We start from the raw sequence: 16718 nt of genomic DNA, 5'->3' as shown, positions 1-16718 counted from the left end.
ACTGTCCATTTAGGCTGCATGTAATCCATTACTTGAAATAACATTATAGCAGAGGGACTCCACACAAGATGTCAGTGTCTGATATGATCTTCTCTTTGTTCAGAACTGCCTGGATGACAAAAGTCTGGAGCCTGTCATCTCCCTTGTGCTTCAGATCCTGAGGCAATGCTACCCTAAGAGTCCACTTCCCTTGGTCACAGCCAGCAGTGCTTATTCCTTCCCAGTGCCTGGGAGCACCGCCTCTGAACCTCCACATGTTCTAACTGAAGGTAAGAGTATGCGGGTAGCTCTTCTGTACTTAGTTTGCTCATATTTATGAGCTTTATGATGAACTTTTGCATTTGGATAATATTTCAGAGGAATGTGGATGAAAGTAGAATCAATTTTTTAAAGAGATCAACTGTGATTATCTAATAAGTAATTAGAGAGATGTATGAGAAAGCTAGTTTTTCATAATACCAAGCTTGTTAATTTTGTCCTGAATTATTAACTGTTGGCACTTTGCCTGGTAGCTATGGAATGCCTGTAGAGGCATCTCAGCTGATTTAAAAAAATCTATTTGTAATCTCATGATGGAGTCCCTCCACCGTACAGACTGGTTCTGGAATTAATTTGCCCTAAGGATGAAATTGAAATCAAACTTTTGCTGTTTTCCCCCCCATGCAAGTCATTTCAGAATACTTGAAAGTTTGATTATCCAATCTCTGAGAAGATTTTGTTGTCAGAAGATACTAGTGCTTTTCAACCTTGTCCTCCTTCCAGGGAACAGATTTTCCGTAGGCATCATCTTGTCACAATGACACTGGGTGCTTTCTGTGGACTTTTGTTTAAAATCAGTTCCTTCGTATTAAAATTAGGGAATCAATCAAGGTGCTGTCTACATTACAACAGCTTTGGCATATATGTGATCACTAAACTCTGGCAATGTTTGTTGCATAAATACTTCTACATAGAAATTGCATAAATACTTCTACATTGGGTGAAGGAAGCCAGAATGGTATTCATGTGTCATTTTATTCTGCACTCATTTTGCATTCAGTGTGGGACAGCAGTTTAGACGTCATGATATAGTACTCTCATGCACCTATGTGCACATGATTTACACATCCAATAAGTGTAAGCGTGTGTTGGGATCCTGTACACTTAATAATGGCCCCTTACTTGTGGGAAGTAGTAACTGTTGGGTGGCGAGAATCTCAATCCAAGGCAAAGGGGAAGCCTCATCCATTTCACCTGTTTTTTTTTTTTCCCCACTCAGAAGATTTTGAAGATGATGGCGAGGAAGAAGAGGACAAAGACTCAGATTCTGAAGATGTGAAAAAGGAAGTAGGTACACTAGCCCTTGCTTCTAATGATCTCTACATTCATAATTCTACAAAGGAAAATGTCCCTTTCTATGTTCAGCTAAGCCCAGGGTAAATTTTTTCTTTTAGAAATTTTATTTATTTATTTTTGGTTGCTTTGGGTCTTTGTTGCTGCCCACAGGCTTTCTCTAGTTGCAGTGAGCGGGGGCTACTCTTCATTGTGGTGCACGGACTTCTCATTGTGGTGGCTTCTCTTGTTGCAGAGCACGGGCTCTAGGCACGCGAGCTTCAGTAATTGTGGCATGCGGGCTCAGTAGTTGTGGCTCCCGGGTTCTAGAGTGCAGGCTCAGTAGTTGTGATGCACGGGCTTAGTTGCTCCGCGGCATGTGAGATCTTCCCAGACCATGTCCCCTGGATTGGCAGGCAGGTTCTTAACCACTGTGCCACCAGGGAAGTCCCGCCCAGGGTAAATTTTAAGGACGGACTTTTGCGTTTCCACTTTAAGGCCGGGAAGGTACTGATGCTCACTAAATGATGGCTACTGTTACTGATTTCCAAGTTGTCATTTTTGTCTTGGTAGGCCCGGTAGAATCCCATCGTCAAGTCAGAGGCTATCTATTATCAAGACACTAATATTCCATCAGGATAAGCCTGAGGTAGACACTTAGGGTTGGTGTATTTAATGAATGTGAAGGATATTCAGGCAAAGAGACCATGGAAAGATTTCCTAGGAAACTTTTTCTAGTAGATCTCCACTATCTTTGTAATAAGTCACTCTTCTTATCTACCCAATCTATGCACAGGACCACTGAGTTGTACAATTCCATTTACCTTGGAGTTTATGTGAACTGTGCTCCTTTGGGTTGTATGGTGCATATATCCTGGCCAGCAAGGAAGTGGTGTCTTTTGGTCTCTATCAATAATAACCTATGTATAGAATGGAGGTCAGCCAACTCTCTAGGAAAGGTCAGATAATCATTATTCTACGCTTTGTGGACCATACAGTTTCTGTCACAACAACTTAACTTTGCTGGTGTAGCACAAAAGCAACCATAGACAATGTGTAAACAATAGGGCATGACCATGTTCCACAAAAGCAGACAGTGGAGCATAGTTTACTGACAGCATTTCTAGAAAAAGGTTTCTAAACCTTGGCATTTTGGCTGGATAATTCTTTGTCATGGGGGGTTGTCCTGTGCATTATACGATGTTTAGCAGCACTCCTGACCCCAGTCCACAAGATGCTGGTGACATCTACCCCTTTGTACCCCAGTCATGAATCAAAACTGTCTCTAGGACTTGCCAAATATCCCTGTGGGGCAAAAGTCACCCTGTGGTTAAGAACCACTGCTCTAGAATAATGATAATTTATCTATGAGTTATCATTCTGTCTCCATCTCTGTTGGTGGACATCGACTTGGACAAGTCCCTTCAAGTTATAGTTCCTTAGTTTTGACATCTGCAAAGTAAGACTGAGAAGTAAATGCTACCTTTTATGACATTCCTGGAGATGAAATCTGGATTAAAAAATCTATCTATCTATCTGTCTACTTGTCTATTTATCTATCTACTATCCATCCATCCATCCTCCTCTCCCCCTCCCTCTCTTCCTTTCTTTTTACATACCATTCCATCTACACATCTGCGTAGGGAGAAAGAGAGTTTTTGCGTTCTCTGTCATAATAATCACTCACCTTGCTAATGGTAGTAGCAGACATAGAGGGACTACCTCTTAGCCAAGTCTCTAGGTTCAGGCTGCTGTTGCTATTCTGGTGTGCTCAGGGTTTTGTTGATAAATAGAATCATTTCTGAAGTCATCAGTAGCAAATTGGCTCTTTGCTGTGACTTGCCGATGCAGGCCTATGGGGAACTTGCTGAATTATTTGAATGATACTGTGCTGCTACAGTCATTCATCAATGCCACTTTCCCACCCCTCTGGCTGGCTCTTTGATAACTGAATGTTTGATGTGCAGCATCAGTCACCTCTTGTATCTGATGTGGAGGGACAAGCTGCAGGCTGGTGCTCGACTTCACACAGCATGGAGTTGGGGGAGAGCTTTCAGACCATCTCCTTACCCCCACTCTGCAGATGATGGTGGGTTGGGGTGGAGTGAAATCTAAACAAATAAATCAATCCAGCTGGGAAGGGAGCATAAGACAGATAAGTGAGGGCCTGGAAATAATTCATCAAGAGCCTTCGAGCTGAGGAGAAGGTGAGAAGTAAGTGTGCAAGCATGCATTATAGAGAAACAGGAACGTCAGAGTAAGGGCTTGATTCTGGGGTATAGCAGGAGTCAGGGAACCGGGGCCCTAGAAAACTGGTTTTCCCCTGGAGAACCCAGCAGCATTTGCTGCAAGTTATGTGGGCAAGAAGCCAAGAGTATTTATTTCTGGTCAGAGAATGGATGCAGGCCTTTAACTTGTGGCCTTTTCCTTTGAAAATCTTAGTTAACACAATTGGGAGAAGCCTCTTAGAAAGAATGATTAAAAGGAACTTATATCTGTAAAGAGTCTTGAGAGTATATAGTTGGGTGCTGTTCTTTGATTGAAAACTGTGAATGTCATCATAAGGAAAGAGAAACTTATAACGAATATAGACTAGAAGTTGGCCATGTTTGTTTTTTTTCTTAATGAACACAAACATTAGATTTGGACAGACTCTGAAGAAGAGGAGGACAGAAAGGGTGAATTCAAGCTCTTCCTTCCTTTCTTCCCTCCTTTCCTCCCCTTAAACTTTTTATTTCCTTCAGGTATTTTCTTGGATATGATCCATATGTGAGGCAGCATGCTGAGTTCTTAGGGATGTTAATATGATACAAAAGCAAATAAGACATAGTTTTTATCTGCAAGGAATTCAGTCTAGTAAACTTGGGGATTGTCTCTGCCAGAGTTTGAATCGGCACCTTCAAAAGGGTGTTGAATTCAAATCTAAGGCTGGGGAAAGTCATTATTGGAAGGGTCGAACCTGAGGAGGGAGGGAGTTATCTGGGTTAGATGGGTACCAAAATCCTAAATGATGAAGCTTCTCTGGGTTGCCGTGAGGACAGAGAAGCTGGACCACTCCTAAATAAATATAAAGGGTATTTATAAAATACAGAAGTAGTTGACAACCTGCTTGAGTGCCTGGAGATTCAGAGGCCAAGATTCAAGCTTTGAGGACCAGAGATGGTCTCTGTTACAAGTACTCCACTTTGCTGTTATACTGAGAAAGCCATCACAGGCAGTATATAAATGAATGGGCATGACTGTGATCCGATAAAACTTTATTTACAAAAACAAGCAGTGGGCCATAGTTGCTAACACCTGCTCTAAGGCTGAGTAGGTCACCTAGATAGGCTGAAGCTCATGGGTTACCTGATGCTCCTCAGTCACCATCACTGTTAAACTGTTATGAAATGATGATCTAGAAGAAGAAATAAAAGGTCTGGTATTATTTAGCCCAATGAAGAAAAGGCTGGTGGTGACTCGGTAAACTTTTAAATGTACAAAAGTATAAAGGTATAGTAGGAGGTTACGACCTCCTCCCCAGAGCCTGGAAGGCTCAGCATCAAACCTGCTTCTGGAATCTTGACTCCTACAGTCTTCCTCTTATTCTTTATGCTTCAGCCACTTTCTATTTTAAAAACATTTAAAAAAATTTATTTTATTGAAGTATAATTGATTTATAATGTGTTAATTTCTGCTATACAACAGTGATTCAGTTATATATATAAATTCTTGTATATGTGTGTATACATTCAGCCACCTTCTTTCTGTAAGCAAATTTAAGTTGCCTTTTTTTTTTTCTTTTTCTGTTAGTAATTTCTTCCCCCAAGTCTTTGCCTTGTTGGCCGTTATTGTTAAAATGTGTCCTCCAGGCTTCCCTGGTGGCGCAGTGGTTGAGAGTCCACCTGCCGATGCAGGTGCCCCGGTCTGGGAACATCCCACATGCCGCGGAGCGGCTGGGCCCGTGAACCATGGCCACTGAGCCTGCGCGTCCAGCGCCTGTGCTCCGCAACGGGAGAGGCCACGACAGTGAGAGGCCCGCGTACTGCAAAAAAAAAAAGTGACCTCCTTAACTTCTTTGTACCCCAGCCTCACTCACAATCACTTCACCACCTCTCATTCTTCCCATGACATTTATCACTGTTTGAAGTTACCTTGCTCATTTGTTTGCTTTCTTAACTGTCTTCCTTTTCTCACTAGAAGGCAAGTTCTATGGAATCATGGACCTTGGTCTGTTCAATTATCAATGAGTCTTTAGTACCTAGGAGAGTGCCCACTCATAGTAGGTGCTCATTAAACGTTTGTGAAAAGAGTGACCTAAATAGGTAGATAGATGAATAGGTACGACAATTACAGTTATGTCAAAGACGGTGATGAGATTAAAAACAATTCTTTGGCATTGTGCTTCATCGTTTACATAGTTCATCTCATTTTACATGTATTATTTATGATGAAGGCTGATAAATACTAACGTGAACACTGAGAAAAATTATAATCTTTCTTAGTATTTAAAAAATACAGCCTCACCTATTAAATTATCCTTGACTAGGCTAGCACTACAACTTGGAGGCCAGGAAACCGTGTCCCAGGATTCTGAAAAGTCACATCTGTAGCTTGTCTCGATACTTCTCAGGATGGCTCTCCTGATTGTAACATATTTTTTGAATGTGCCATTGTAGGATGATGACTTGGAAACAGATGTGAACAAGCTGAGCTCCAAACCTGGTCTTGATCGACCTGAAGAGGAACTGATGCAATATGAGGCGATGTGTCTTGAGCTCTCCTGCAGTTTTGAGGTAGAATGTATGCCATGGTTCTACGCCTCGGTGTTGCTAATGGGTTCTTTGCAGACCCTGGGAATCCAAACTGGTCTCCAGATGGAAAGCATTGCTCATCTTTAGTAATCTGCTTCTGGGATCTTTCTGAGAGGGAAGTAAAAGGCTAAACAAAAAATGTGACAAGGTGGCAGAGATAGGATGCATGCAAGGGTCCTATCAGTACAATCTGACACCCATCACCTCGGAAGGAAGTAGGATGAAGGTTCACATTGCTGCCTGTCGTCTGGTGGGCAAGGTGCCTTACTCTCACGTCCTGGGAAAGCAAGTGAAAATTCATGGTGATTTAATCGTTCTCTTGTGAGAGTGGGATGGTTGTATGAGACGGCTTTCTGAAGGTGACCAGCCTGACTCTAGGGTTTCTTTGTTAGCAGAAACAAATCAAGCACCTTATACCTGGTCATGTTAATCCAGTGGTTGGTTGCTGCTGCTGCTTCTGCTGCTGCTCCCACCAAAATTTAGACCTGCTTTTGGACCTCCATTATTTTCTTATGATTCTTAATAAACCATGAATTTGGCCATATCTAAGGGTACATGCTAAGTCACTTATAGAAGGGAGCTGACATATTGTATTTCACTCTAGAAAGCAGAAGGGCATTGGTGGGTAAAAGTTTCAGGGAAGGAAATTTTAATTCAGAATAAAAAAGAATTTTTCTTAATCAGAATGATCCTCAAATAAAAGGAACCACCTTGAGATACAGGGAAGTTTCTGTAAATGAGTCGTTCAACCAGACTGTAAATGATTGGGGGTGTTGTAGGAGGCGTTCATGTACTGCATAGACTCATACTAGACCCACCAAATGCCCCTTCCAAGTGTGCGTTTCTAGGATTCTGCCATTTCTTTGACTCTTGAAGCTTAGTCTTTCCTTGACTGACCTTGGAAAAAGTTTTCCAGTGCTCAGGATTTATGCTTAGCTCTGTGCCCAAAGAGTGAGGACGGGGTTCAGATTGTATTCTCTACTCGGAAAGAAACACTGACGTATTCTTTTCCACTTTTAACCTGAAGGAACTGGAGTCCAAACCTGGAGATGGTTTGAACTTTGACAAGACTCAGTATGCCAGTCACCACCACATTCTGACTGCTGCCTCCCCAAAAGGGCTTTGCTTGAATAAGGACCAAATCTCCTGGGGACAAGAAAGAGAAGTCCCTGTCCAGACCTCCCTTCTGAGCAGAGTGAAGATGGGGAGGTCCAACATACATCTAACCTCCAAAAAAGGACCTGGAATGAACCCATACCGAAATGCACAATCCAATGGTCTTGGGATAGGTTCTTCCGGAAGTGAAATCTCAGACATTCAGGAGTCCTTCAAAGAGGATGCTTGGGACATAGATGCGATTTCCTGCCCAAGGATAAGTGCCTCCTTTTCCAGTTCCACTAGACCTAGAGAAACTGCTGAATTAATAGATAAGCTCCTGCAGACACATCCGACGCATATTGCCTTCCATGACCCCTATCTTTATATGGCCAAAGCTAGAAGAACCAGATCTGTGTCTGACTTCACAATGACGGCATTTCCTGATTTCTGGGGGCATTGTCCACCTCCCTCTGCCCAGTCCATGTTGGAACGTAAATGTGGAGTCCAAAGGTGATGGTGCTACTACCTTGGGAGCTATATATATTTTTTCTTCTTTAGTATTTTTGTAGGTGGAATGGTTTGTACAGATAATTCTGTTATCTTCAGGAAAGTGAGCATTAGTCAGGAGCATGTTAAAAGCCTTAAGGAGGGCTTCCCTGGTGGCGCAGTTGTTGAGAGTCCGCCTGCCGATGCAGGGGACACGGGTTCGTGCCCCAGTCCGGGAAGATCCCACATGCCGCGGAGCGGCTGGGCCTGTGAGCCATGGCCGCTGGGCCTGCATGTCCAGAGCCTGGGCTCCACAATGGGAGAGGTCACAACAGTGAGAGGCCCGTGTACCACAAAAAAAAAAAAAAAAAAAAAGCCTTAAGGAAATTTTCGCCAAATTTACAAGCTTGCCTCCCTACTAGGACATTTCAGAGCTAAGGGTAGGGTGGTGGTAGACATGTGTTTCCACAAAAAGAATTTCTTAGGTGATTCTAATGCAACCCCTTACCCCATATCCATTGCAAATCCTACAAAATGGAAAGATTGTCCAGTTTCTCCAAATACTGGGATCATTCCTTAAGGGAAGGTTCTCAGGAAAAAACAAGTATGGATTATTTGGGATCACTTTTCTCATTTACTGCAAATTGGAATCTGATCTCTTGTTAATGAGAGGAAGTGGTGGACCTCCATCCCACAGTCCCAACCTTATAGAACCTGACTTGGCTCGGGGAATAGTTTTGCTGCATCACTGAGGATTATAAGGAAAAGAAATGCATCCTGCGGGGAAGAAACGTTGTGTGATGGATTATTCCCAGGATGCATGAAACGGAGCTTTGCCTTTGGATAGGCATAGCGAGATTAAAAAGAAAATTACTAAACTCAAGGAGAAAACTATTTTCCCAGAAAATACACTAAGTATGCATACACTAAGTCTATGGAGCAAAGTATGCATAGCAGTAAGTTTTCTTAACTTATTAGCAAGTTTATCAGCAAATTCATGGTGGATCCCAAGAACTGCTCCCACTTGGTCTCCTGGCTGACATCTCTGGCCTCACCCCTCTGACCTTATCTCCATGCTCAAGTTCCTGAGAGACACACCACAGGGGCTGGCCCAGCAATAGCTCCCCACTGGACAGGACGTCTTTCCCCTGAGTCTAGGCCTCATATTGACCTTCCCTCCCCCTTCTCCTACCCCTCGCCGCCCCAGAGACCTGGATCAGAAATTCAAGGAGGGAATCTGAAATATTCCTTAGGTATCCTTCCTCCCTCTTACTTAAATCTCCCAGATATTGGTGTTTCTCAGAGAGAAGATTGACCATAGTCTTCCGGAGCAAACAGGACCAAGGACTATAAACGACACAAGAATTCAAAGGCTTATTGGAGCCTCCCAGACCATCAGCAATCCTAGTGTCTCCTTCAAAACTGTCTTAGTGCAGAGGGCCCTCTTATTCACACAACCAGAGGCTTCAAAGCCCCTCAGCCCAAATGCTCTTGACAAAACTCTGCTTTGAGTAGAGAATCCTCCTAAAACTAAAATCTGGCATCACTGCTTCCTACATTCCTACCACTCAGTGTAGTTTTATTTTTTGATAAAGAAGAAAAGGAAGGAGGGGTGGTGCTTTTTGTACTCATTCAGCTCCAGGTTGGAGCATTATTACATTTTTCTTTCATAATTCTCTGATGAGTCCTAAGGCCCTTCCCACATGACCATAGGATGAATGGGGTAAGGCGTGAGGGCCAACCCTTAAAATGTTTCCGATTTTCTTTTCCAGGATCAAAATATTTGAGGATGTCCGGAGGCTCATCCAGCCAAGCGATATTATAAATAAAGTTGTCTTCAGTCTAGATGAGCCTTGGTAGGTGGTCTTGAACATCAGTGGAATGAGGGGGGTGGGAGTATAGAATATACTTTTAATGGCATGAGCATAGGAATGTTTTAAGTTAGTAATCCGTTCCTTCTCCTAAAATCAACACAGTGAAAATTCGGGTTAAAGATCTGTAAGAGAAAGCTTATCTGTAAGAAATGTTAAATAAACTGTGCCCAAGAATAGCAATAAGTCCTATGTTCAGAGGTTCTCTGTTTCATTACAGGCCTTTGCAAGATACCACTTCTGACTGCTTACGGTTCTTCTCCAAGTTTGAGTCTGGAAATCTTCGCAAAGCCATCCAAGTGCGTGAGTAAGTAAGGAAAGCTGCAGGGGCCATACTCAGTATGGCTCAGCCCTGTTTTGTATCCCCCTCCGAGACATTTTCGAAGTTTTCCCTTTTTGGGACGTGGTGAGTGGTAAGTAATTTTTTCTGATACATGAAATATTTCAAGGAAGCCCAACGTATAACAAATACAAGTGGAGCTGTTTGGGATGGAGAAGGGAAAGGCAGGCATGTTAAGATTCCTCCTCAGCCTCCTTCTCTTTCTTTCTTTTCTTTTTTTTTTTTTTTTTTGCGGTACGCGGGCCTCTCGCTGTTGCGGCCCCTCCCGTGGCACGTGGGATCTTCCCAGAGCGGGGCACAAACCCATGTCCCCTGCATCGGCAGGTGGACTCTCAACCACTGCGCCACCAGAGAAGCCCCTCCTTCTCTTTCTTGTTTGCTATCTCAGCCTCTTCATCCTACAGCTCCTGCTTTTATTATTTATTCTCTTCATTTATCATGTTCCAAGGATCCAGGAGGGAAGACCTGATTAGGAATCTCCTAGTGAGAAAATGAGCAGTCCAGGATGTGCCTAAGCTCCTGGCCTTACTCAGGTCTTTCTCTTTATATCTGCCTTTGGCCAGAGTGTAGAATCCTAAACTCATCAGTTGTGGTCTGGGTGACAGGGTCAAATGACAGAAAACAAACCTACTTACAGGCAAGGATTTCTTATGATCACTTTTTGGAGAGAGCGTTGTGGGCATAGCAGACAATTTGAGGGTCATAGACTTCCTGGAATTGTTCTCATGAGTGTCTCTGTAGTGCCAACTATAGCTTCATTCATTGTATGGTGAGTTCAGTGGTTAGAGTGTGTTGCTTATAGTGACGATGGGAGGGGTGGGGCACCATCTGCTCTGCTACGGCTTCAACAAAGCTCTCCTCTTCCACAAATCTCACTATACACTGCCATTTAATCAGAGGGCCAGAGTAGGTGAGTATGAATGAATCAGGGCAAAACCATTGCCCTTTCTAGAAGAGCAACTCAAAGAGCGTGCCAAGGGGAATATTCTGAATTTCTGAAAGTGAAATATCCTGATGATAATGTTTAAGTCAAAGCTTTATTGCTAACTCTGTTGCTCAAGCTTGAAAAAGTAATTTTTTGGAGACATAGTGATTGGGTGGGGACACATAAGGACTTTCTGGGGTGCTGGAACTGTTCTACATATTGATCCAGGGAGTTGTCACACAGGTGTATCCAGATGAATTTGCTTAAACTCGTTGAGCTGTACATTTAAGATCTGTGTACTTTACTTCATGTAAACTAAATCAGTTAAAAAGGGAGAAAACAAATAGACAGATCTTTCATTGCCAGTCTAATTCATGTTTGTTGCCTTGCTGGGGATTTACATATATTATACTACTTAATCTTTACAAACAGTACTGCAAGTTTAGGCACCACTTCTTTTTTTAAAATTTACTTATTTATTTATTTACGGCTGTGTTGGGTCTTTGTTGCTGCGTGCGGGCTTTCTCTAGTTGCGGCCAGTGGGGGCTACACTTCATTTCAGTGTGCGGGCTTCTCATTGCGGTGGCTTCTCTTTGTTGTGGAGCATGGGCTCTAGGTGCACGGGCTTGAGTAGTTGTGGCATGCAGGCTCAGTAGTTGTGGCTCGCAGGCTCTAGAGCACAGGCTCAGTAGCTGTGGCGCATGGTCTTAGTTGTTCTGTGACATGTGGGATCTTCCCCGACCAGGGCTCGAACCCATGTCCCCTGCATTGGCAGGCAGATTCTTAACCACTGTGCCACCAGGGAAGTCCCTAGACACTATTTCTATTTTTCATTTGAGGAGACTGATGCTCAAAAGTCATGTCTAACATCAAATAGTAATGGTATATGCAACCAGATGTGACCACATTTTCTCCGGGATAGAGCACACTTGCATTTTTCATTACCATTTAATAAAAAGATAGGCTATAATTGTATAACTGACTCTTCTAATACCAGGACACTGCTCCCCCCTCCTTAAATTTCCAAAGCCTCTGTCCAATATTGTGAGATAAGGATGATAACTATAACTTACCAGCCAACCAAAATCCTGGATCTTACATCTATCATCCAGAACCTGAGATGTGTAGATTTCTCAGTGTTGGAAGTTCTCTTAAAGGCTTTTAACCCTCTGATCTTGCTTCTGACTTTGCAGGTTGGAGTACGACTTACTGATCAATGCTGATGTGAATAGCACACAGCACCAGCAGTGGTTCTACTTCAAGGTGAGCGGTATGAGGGAGGCGGTCCCTTATCGCTTCAACATTATCAACTGTGAGAAGGCCAACAGCCAGTTCAATTACGGTATGAGCTCTTGGGAAATACAGACTTTCTCAATAACACCAAAAATGATGTCACTTTTGAGTGCTTGAATTATTATCAGAAGCCCTGCTTGGGTTGCAAAGGGTTTGAAGTTGGACTGACACGTTTTGGTTGCCAGGTATCTCAAGATGGCCGCCAACCTATGGTAAATTGCTGCTATGGGAGGGGAAGCTTGAAACTCTCCCTCTGCTATGAAATGTTAATACCTCACATAACTTTCCACCACTTCCTGCCTCCCTTGACCCACCTTCAACTTTTTGAGGCCAGTGAGGCCTCTCATTTATTCCTTCTCTCCACCTACTAAATCCCATAGGACCAAATGTACTGATCTGTTGATATATGTCACAGACAGGCAAACGGCACAATTCCATTGGACAACACCGATTTACACTCTCAGAAAACTCTGGAGAAAGTTTAAATTCTCCTGAATACCTGTGGCAATTTTAGAGGGGGCGTTCAAGGGACAATGACTGACTAGTAGCCCATATTTATTTTGAATGTTTCTAGAAATGGGAAATTCTGCGTGTTATTGCTGGCTCACATACTAATGTATTAGTGGCTGTGAGTAAGGAAAAAATATTCCCCGTAGCTCCAGGTCCGAGCATAGGACATTACCTCTATTTTGTACTGATTAAATAGACTCTTGCTGGTATAGAAAGAGAAAAGGTGAGCTTTGACTCTTGTATTCACTTGATGCAGCGGCTGTAACAAATTGTCACACATTTTGTGGCTTCAAAGAAGACAAATATATTCTCTTACAGTTCTGGAGTCCACAAGTCCCAAATCAGTTTCACTGGTCTTAAGTCAAGGTGTTGGAAAGGCCATGCTTCCTCTGGACATTCTAGGGGATTATTTGTTTCCTTTCCTTTTCCAGCTTTTAGAGGTATGTTCCTCACATTCTTTGGCTCATGGCCCTTTCTTCCATCTTCAAAGTCAGCTGCATAACATCTTCAAATCTCTCTACTTCAGCCACATTGCTGTTCCTCTGTACTCAAACCTCTCTCTACCTCCCTTTGGAAAGACATGTGTGATTGAATTTAAGGCCCACCAGGATAATCTCCCCATCTCAAGGTACTTAATTTAATCATATCTACAAAGTCCCTTTTGTCATATAAGGTTAATATACAGCTTCCATGGATTAAGACCTGGGTATCTTTGAGGGCCATTATTCAACCTACCACAGTTCTCCTTTTCTATTCCCCGCCCCCTGACCTAATGGATTAATCCTGCCTTTATTTTGTGTAGGGATGCAGCCAACTCTGTATTCTGTGAAGGAGGCTCTTCTTGGCAGACCTGCCTGGGTACGGACAGGCTATGAAATCTGTTATTACAAGTAAGTTAGAGTGTTGTTAGCTTCCTTTGCTCTTCTGTTCTCTCTCAATTTCCTGCTTCTCCATGTTAATATTATAAACCTGAGCAATCTGTGCTTGTCTGCTGTACTTGTCACTCTTCCAATGGCAAACGCTCTGTCCTTCAGAAGCCTAAGCGTGTTAAATGGCACCCACAGTAGACCTCAAGAAATATCTTTTGATTTTCTGAAAAGTCACCTATTCTTATTTAAACACCTTAAAACCTTTAGACCTTACTGTTGGATATTATTATATAGACTCAACCTATGATTAGTGCATCAAGCTTCAGTTCTTTTCCTGTTTCCATTGGTCCCAGTGAACAAAAAGTGTGAGATATTCTAACTTATTCTTATCCATCCCACGCTTCAGTTTTCCAAAGCAGATAAACATGAATATGTGAGAAATATACTTAAGTAACTGTTCCTCCACAGAAAGATAAATTTTGGAAAAAATAGAAGAGAAAGGTGTTTTCAGAATTCATCTTCAACTCTTGATCAGTAGCCACTTTCATCAATGTATCCTGTAAAGTTGTAATGAAATTTGAATTATCCATATATTTTGATAAAATACATGCATGCATTCCAGACCCATGAATTGCTTATTTGTGCATTTTCCTTTGCTAGAAAATAAAAAAAAATTCATAAGACAAAAAAAGGATAGGGAGTGTGGACAGGTAGAAACTATGTAGCTAATTATTAGCTTGTTGCTGGTTTCTTATAAAAAACTGATAGGCTAGTACTTATTTTCTTGGATAAAGTAATTTATATCTCTTTCTGAGATTACAGGAGACCCCTAAAAATATTATCAGGCATTCTTGAGTTCAGGATAGTTGCAAATATCAAAAAGAAAGAGTAAAAATGCTTATGCCTCTTGGCTTTTGAGACTGTAAGGACAGGAGCATTGACAGATAAGAAGGTCAAGAATCTTGTTGCTCTATCAGACACAAGGGCAATCATCACCGCAGAAGTAAGGATAGTCTATAAAGCACAGAGATGGGCTAACAGTTTGTAATGAAAGAGTCAGCAGTCTTTAGTCTTGGATGTATTAGAATATGGACCTGGGTAGTATTTTCATTATATTCTTCAGAACAATAGCAAAGCCATACAATGTTGTTGGCTTTCCATAGCAATGACTTTCTGACCCACCTATCTACAGACTCTCAGGATCCTCTTATGGTCCAAAGAGATTGAGACTAAAATCATCTCAAGGTGACAGGGGCCACAGCTGTAGGGGAAAATAATGGAAGCATAAATTTGGACTCTGGTGTGTCAAGGATAACTTTTAGTGTCTTCGAGAAATAGTAATTCTAAATAAACATGAAAGACCCAGCTTGCAGTGGGCTTGGATCTGGAGGTTAGTAAGAGATTGGACAAACATAACATTCAGCATCCTCTGGGGGAAGGAGGGGGGGATAGCTCTCCCTGGAGGCCGCTTCCTTGGAGGTGGGGGATCAGGCATGGGCTTAAGGGGATTTAGAATCTGCCAAGAGGAAAAGGAAGAAATCAAACATCCCAAAGCGGAGCCTTGGCCTAAAGTATGACAATGTTAGTGTTAATAGCTTTTAAATTCATTAACAAGACAATTGTTATGTGATTAAAGAGTAACAGAGGGGTAACATGAAAACCATGAATGCGTAATGTAATTCATTTTTCATCTTCCAGCCATGAATACAACAGAGATGAATGGATAAGATTGCTACATTATAACATAGTTTGTTTTACACCAGTTCACCTCATTGTGTTAACATATTTCCAATAATGTGATCTAACAGCAGGATAGATATATTATGTGTGTCTCTATTCAACTGCAAATCAGAGTCCCTTTCCCTACCATAGAATGCCTTAGATTACACAATGTATTTATTTCTCTCTTTTACCCATCACAATCTTTGAGTTGATCTGCTTTTGAAGGTTTCGTGGCTTCATCCCTGACTTTATGCTCTCTAATGTATTAATTTGGGAGAACTTTACCTCCTATTTCTTTGTCTCCAATATGTCATCAGGAACTCAGAAGTCTTATTTCTATTACATTCTTATATTTAGTACCATGTTCTAAAGGGGGTGCCAGGGTGCTTATTGTGTAGAGAACCGTGAGCCATGGTACCTGAGTATATCTATGGGAGGGTGAAAGAAAAGAGTACTCAGAAAGAATCGGATATCCATTTCCTTCAAAAAGTGATAGCAACAGTGATCAGTTAAGGAGGTGGGCTGACTGCTTTGTGGGTCCGAGCATTATCACTTAGAAAGTGATCTCCAGACTATTTTGGTAAGATATACTAATGCATGTACTTTGAATATAGAATTGTTCATAATTTAAAAAAATCAATTATACACGCCCTACTATACTAATATATTATGCATACTAGAAAACATGCAGAAAGTTTAGAATTTTAAGACATGGGGAAAAGATGAGAAAAATAATTTTAAGTTTAAATCTTTAAATTTTAAATGTAAAATTGTTATATATTTTTTTTACTATTGGTAACTCGGGGCATCCTATACCCTTAAGGTTTACCATGAAAAATATAGTTGTAAATTGCCTTTTGGCTAATTTTGAAAAATTGTGGTTAACTTCTCCAATCTAATTAAATAATTTTTACACAGATAAGAATTCTTGAGAAAGAGCTAATATTAAGGTAGGAGGTAGGTCACGTCAGTTCTTTCATTTTCTCGGTCATTTGTGTTTAAAATGTAATATTATTATCAATCTCTGAATTCCAAGCAGAATTTAGAAAAAACTAATTATCTATATTGCAGGGTTTAGTTTAATTTGGATAATATAATCTGTAGATCCACTAGAGAAGGCTTCTGCAAGTTTAAATACCTTGCCAGAAGCTAAAATCTAAAGAATGAGAGAGATGGTGAGCTATTCTCATCCCTCCCTCAGGAAGCCTACTGTACAGCAGTCGATACTAAACTACCTGACATATGAAAACCATAGATATAAAATGTAATGCATTTTTCATATTCCAGCCCTGGGAAACAACAGAGAAGAATGTATAAGACTGCTGTAGTGTAATCTAGCTTGTTTTATAATTATTCATCATAGTAGCTTGACTTGGACAGCATAAGGGCAGCGTTGTCCATCCCCATATTAAACCTTAGACAACTTTCTTTCTTCCTTATTAGATCATAATAAATTTAAAGAGAAATCCTAATATCTTCTCTCTGTGTTCAGAAGATCTG

General features: G+C 41.5%; 1 protein-coding gene across 1 annotated transcript in view; it reads left to right on the top strand.

The window, feature by feature from the left end:
• AGBL1 (AGBL carboxypeptidase 1) overlaps positions 1–16718 on the top strand; it is a gene marked incomplete at its 3' end in the record, with an annotated part of 388115 nt that overhangs the window by 96949 nt on the left and 274448 nt on the right. Inside the window, exons 8-15 of the mRNA XM_024749339.1 lie at positions 104–269; positions 1259–1326; positions 5970–6086; positions 7132–7712; positions 9461–9544; positions 9780–9866; positions 12018–12166; positions 13430–13517. Coding sequence (XP_024605107.1) covers positions 104–269; positions 1259–1326; positions 5970–6086; positions 7132–7712; positions 9461–9544; positions 9780–9866; positions 12018–12166; positions 13430–13517 — 1340 coding nt within the window. The remainder of the gene's footprint in view (positions 1–103; positions 270–1258; positions 1327–5969; positions 6087–7131; positions 7713–9460; positions 9545–9779; positions 9867–12017; positions 12167–13429; positions 13518–16718) is intronic.

Source organism: Neophocaena asiaeorientalis, unplaced genomic scaffold (assembly GCF_003031525.2).
Source record: "Neophocaena asiaeorientalis asiaeorientalis breed wild unplaced genomic scaffold, Neophocaena_asiaeorientalis_V1.1 scaffold201, whole genome shotgun sequence".
Taxonomy (NCBI): Eukaryota; Metazoa; Chordata; class Mammalia; order Artiodactyla; family Phocoenidae; genus Neophocaena; species Neophocaena asiaeorientalis.
The sequence above is the reverse complement of the archived record's forward strand: the minus strand, read 5'-3'. Positions and strand labels throughout refer to the sequence as shown.